The sequence below is a fragment of the Notothenia coriiceps genome, unplaced genomic scaffold (genome assembly GCF_000735185.1).
Source record: "Notothenia coriiceps isolate Sejong01 unplaced genomic scaffold, NC01 NC01_scaffold00007822, whole genome shotgun sequence".
In the NCBI taxonomy this organism is placed as follows: Eukaryota; Metazoa; Chordata; class Actinopteri; order Perciformes; family Nototheniidae; genus Notothenia; species Notothenia coriiceps.
In genome coordinates this window covers 87,623-92,122 of record NW_011340523.1, presented here as the reverse complement: position 1 = coordinate 92,122, position 4,500 = coordinate 87,623, and the positions used below count along the sequence as shown (strand labels likewise).

At 44.4% G+C, this 4,500-nt stretch overlaps 1 protein-coding gene across 1 annotated transcript in view; it reads right to left on the bottom strand.

The window, feature by feature from the left end:
- il16 (interleukin 16) overlaps positions 1-4,500 on the bottom strand; it is a 19,748-nt gene that overhangs the window by 7,633 nt on the left and 7,615 nt on the right. Inside the window, exons 14-16 of the mRNA XM_010769809.1 lie at positions 3,433-3,489; positions 2,298-2,367; positions 594-1,675 (exon numbers count right to left, since the gene is read on the bottom strand). Coding sequence (XP_010768111.1) covers positions 594-1,675; positions 2,298-2,367; positions 3,433-3,489 — 1,209 coding nt within the window. The remainder of the gene's footprint in view (positions 1-593; positions 1,676-2,297; positions 2,368-3,432; positions 3,490-4,500) is intronic.

The following is a 4,500-nucleotide window of genomic DNA, read 5'->3' as shown; positions in this document are numbered from 1 at the left end:
TCAGTATGTAGTGTCTCTACTTTAAAGAGTTCTCTCCTGCTGATGTTCAGGTGTATATCAGCATGTAGTGTCTCTACTTTAAAGAGTCCTCTCGTGCTGATGTTCAGGTGTATATCAGTATGTAGTGTCTCTACTTTAAAGAGTCCTCTCCTGCTGATGTTCAGGTGTATATCAGTATGTAGTGTCTCTACATGTCTCCATGCTTTAATGTTGAAAAAGCTCTTTATTGTTCTCATACTGCCTGTGCTGCAGCACCTCTTTTCACCCTCCATCTGAAACCAGAGCCCAGTCTGCTCTGATTGGTTAGCTGGCCGGCTCTGTTGTGATTGGTCAACAGCTTGAGCTCTACATAGTGATGTCACTAAGTTACGGAAGTAAACAATGGAGGCGTTTCATTATGGGGGGGGGGTGCTCCCTCTGGAAGGAACACAGGGATTGTAGCCTTTGCAGACCATTTACATGCACAAAAACCTATAAAACACCCGACAGGAAAGGAAAACCCCAAAACACAGTAAGTGAATATAAAAATTTGACCTTCAAATAATAATCATTGACATAAAGTCCATAACCATGGTTCTTCCCTGACAGATTACCTGGTTACTGAAGGCGAGGATCTTCTCTAAGCTCCCCTCCTCCAGGCCTCTCGGATGGTGGCTACCTGCGGGGGGGGCAGCACTCAGGGTGGGGCTCAGGGGCTTCCCTTGGTTCTCTGCTCCATCTCCCTCTTCTTGAAGGCTCTCTCCCCCCTCTTGAGATATTCTGGATGTGGCAGGGGGAGAGACTGTGTTCTGATTGGAGCTGGTGAGATCCTCTTCTAGCTCAGCTTCCTGTTTGGCAGGAAGTGGAGCTGATGGAGGATCACCATGTGTCCCTGAGTGCAGATCAGTGCTGTCACACAGTGGCAGATCTGCGGGGGGTTGGATAGAGGGGGGTTCATCTCCAGCGGCTGTTTGACTGCATGCTTCAAAAGTGGAGGAGGGGATAGCAGAAGGTGTAGCAAAGACAGGGGGGTTCTCTGGCTCGCTGTCACACGGAGAGGTGATTCCCTGGATCTCTTCTTGGATTTCATGTTGGCCCCTCCCACTGTCCCCATGTGAGGCAGGGCGACTCCTGCTCTCCTCCAGAGGTAGAGAGGTGGAGGTGGACGAGGGTCTCCTGTTCCCCCCCTTCTCTGAAACCTCCGGACTGGAAAAAGACTCAAAGGAGTGGATCTTCTGTTTGATTGACAGGTTGGCTGAAGATGAGGCGGATCTGCCCCCGTAGGTCCTGGTGAAGCCCCCCACTGACCTCAGCTCTGCGGGTTTGTCCTGCTTCTTCTGGCCCTGCTCATTCCGGATTTTCCTCAGACTCTGGCGGAACCAGGCAGGCTTGGGGGCCACCGGGGGGGCCGTCTTTTCTCCTGGAGGAGTCTCACATGTGTTCTCAGGAGTCATATCTGAGGGAGGATCTGAGGTGACATCCGAGTGTGTGCCGTTAACCTCATGTGTGTTCTCCTGGTCGCTCATGGTGGTGGGGTGTGTTCTGTCTGCAGCGGCGGGGTGGTAGTGGAGCACCTCTTCAGGGGGGAGGTCTGCGAGGCGAACCCAGGGGTCCTCAATGCGTGCCTGGGTGAGTTGGTCAATGTGAGGCTGTCTCCTCAGAGCTCCTCTCTTTGACTTTGAGCAGAGCACAGCGTCTGACGGACACAAAGCAGAGGAACGTAGAACAATCTGGTGCTTCTTGTTTTCAAACATGTCACAAACTCATGAGAAGACTTTTTATTCTGTTAACATCCCAATTATTTGATTGATGATTATCCAGACTTCTGCCAGTATTTGTAGGATTATCATGGAGGTCCCCATAAAAGTGTTTTTTCATTCATTCAAATAAATGTATATCAAACTGACCATATCCAACTAAAAAACTCAATTTTAATCAAACTGGTTATGATGAAAATGTAACAAAACTAGACTACAGCTATTCTATGTGAAGCTCAACTCTTACTCCATTAAAGAGGAGCTTTGAGGAAAGGCTGATATGCATATTATCACAATGACATTCAAGACAACCTGAAACCTTGGTGTAAATGAAGCAGCTCAACAGTGCTTCAGAAGTTAGAGCCCATTGCACACATCCTGATAGAATTGTATTGACGGACACATAGGAACCCTGCCTTAAACAGGAAATGGAACTTTAGTAACTGAAATACTGATCCCAAAGCAGCAGGGTCAGCATGCTGTATCAACCAACCGCCTGATTCATCGGCTACCTGAGGTTGCATTCAGGTGCCTAAAGTATATAATGGTATGGTGTGTTACCTGTGTGTAGTCTGTTGCTGGTGCAGGCTGCAGTCCCCTCTGAGTGTTCTCTTAGTCGTTCTCCTTCCTGCTACACAAACAGGAAGTATTGTGTCACACAGTTTCTCTCATATCAACCACAAAGAGGTGCAATAATGCTTCCGCTCTGACACTCATCCACATCACTGCTGCTGCTCTCCCTCTGCTCCATTCAGTAAAAGGCCCAGAACCTGAACAAGCATGATGCTAACAGGCAGCAGCTTCATTGGTGCCCTCGTCCAATTAGATTGGGGGTACTGGTGGAAGGTTGTCATAGTCCACTCATGGACTTTTTCTCTAGTCCTCGTACTGAATTCCATTCACCTCACTGCATTTTAGGAGAAAAATGGAACCTAAGTAGGCAGATTACATTAAGGTGAAGCAAAAATACATGTATGTATTTGATATTTACTGTATTATATTTATCTTCAATTTTAATTGATTGATCATTTAAATAAATGTGAGTGAAACGCTTCAATAAACACTGTGGAGTTCCAAAGGAGTAGAGGTAAAGCAGTAAAATGAGAACGTCTTGTAATATTCCATTTGACACGTCAAAAAAAAAGTGTTAAAGCTGCATACGAGCACATGACATGCACTGCCTTCATGCTGACATGCACACGAATAGTGAAATGTATAAAAACATGCATACCAGGCAACACAGAGACACAAGATGGGTGTTGCAAGTACCATGTTATGCATTTGTACTTATTCATTTATTTAAATTGTTTGCTAATGTTCAGGTTCATATCAGTATGTAGTGTCTCTACTGGGACATCTCTCCATGCTTTCATGTTCAAACAGCTCTTTATTTTGACCTCTTTTCACCCTCGGTCTGACCGCTTAGAGATGACCCGACCCTTAATCTATCATGTACAATGTGTTGGAGAGCTAGCCAATAGAAGTGTGAGTGTTACGTAGCGATGCCACTATGTCACTACGGAAACAAAGGATTCTTACAATGTCTTACCAATCATACAAAAGTGCAGCAGTACACTGAGCTGTGATTAAAGCAAGTGTCTGTAATGTAGACTAGTATAGGCTGACTGTTAAATCATAACCAGGTGTTCAGCATGCTTTCACTAGCACAACACTGAAGCCACATCCCTTCACATACGTTCCTTAAGAGTAACCTCAGGATCTTTCTCAGTGCCTTGTACACACTGCTGAAGAACTGCAGGCAGTGAGAGGAGAGGAAAGAGTTACATGTTAGTCATGGTTAGTCTATTGAAGAAAACATGCATATTACAAGAAATGGTCAGCTAATTCAGAAAGAAGCAGTCCCCTCGCTGTTCCTCACATCAGCATCCATATATGGGCACTGAATTAGAAACTGTTTGATAAACCTAATTAGCTACTGTATCGGAGCAACATCCAACAGACAGTGCCTGGTTTATGTATGCCAAGTAGGATGTGTGAGATGGATACCATGTCCCCATCCCACTTCCTGGTTGGCATCCTAATCCTGATTGGAGCAGCACATAGTATCTCCAATCAGGATTAGGATGCCAATGCAATTCGAGGGACCAGACATATGGAAAGTGAGAGAAGGGGCATGGTACGTTTGTAATTAATGTTTTGACACATGTTGGCACAGAAATGGCAGACAGTGTTAAAACATAACAGTTCTGCTATCGGACACAACTGACAGATACTGACAAAGTTCTGGTTCCAGGTCATGTTTGGGTATTAATTGTAATGCTGGCTTTTGGTTAAGTTCCGTTTCCCTAACCAGAGGTGAGAAAAGTACTCAGATCTTGTAAGTGAGTAAAAGTAGAAGTAACAGAGTGTAGGAATACTCTGTTACAAGTAAACTTCCTACATTCAAAATGTTCCTCAAGTGAAAGCAGAAAAGTATTCTCATCAAAATATAGTGAAAGTAGTGACAGTAAAAGTAGTCATTGTGCAGATTGGTCCATTTCAGAATAATATATATGATATGTTTTATAATGATTGATCATGAAAGTGTTCTCAAAGCTGGTAAAGGTGCAGCTAGTTTGAATGACTTTGTATACTGCAGGGTAGCTTGTGGATTTGCTCCATGTGGAACTAAAGTCTGATTTAACACTTGATTATATTTCACATCATTCATCCACATCTGTGAAGTAACTAAAGTTATTAAATACATGTAGGGGAGTCAAAGTACACCATGTACCTCTGAACTGTAGTGGAGTAGAAGAACAAA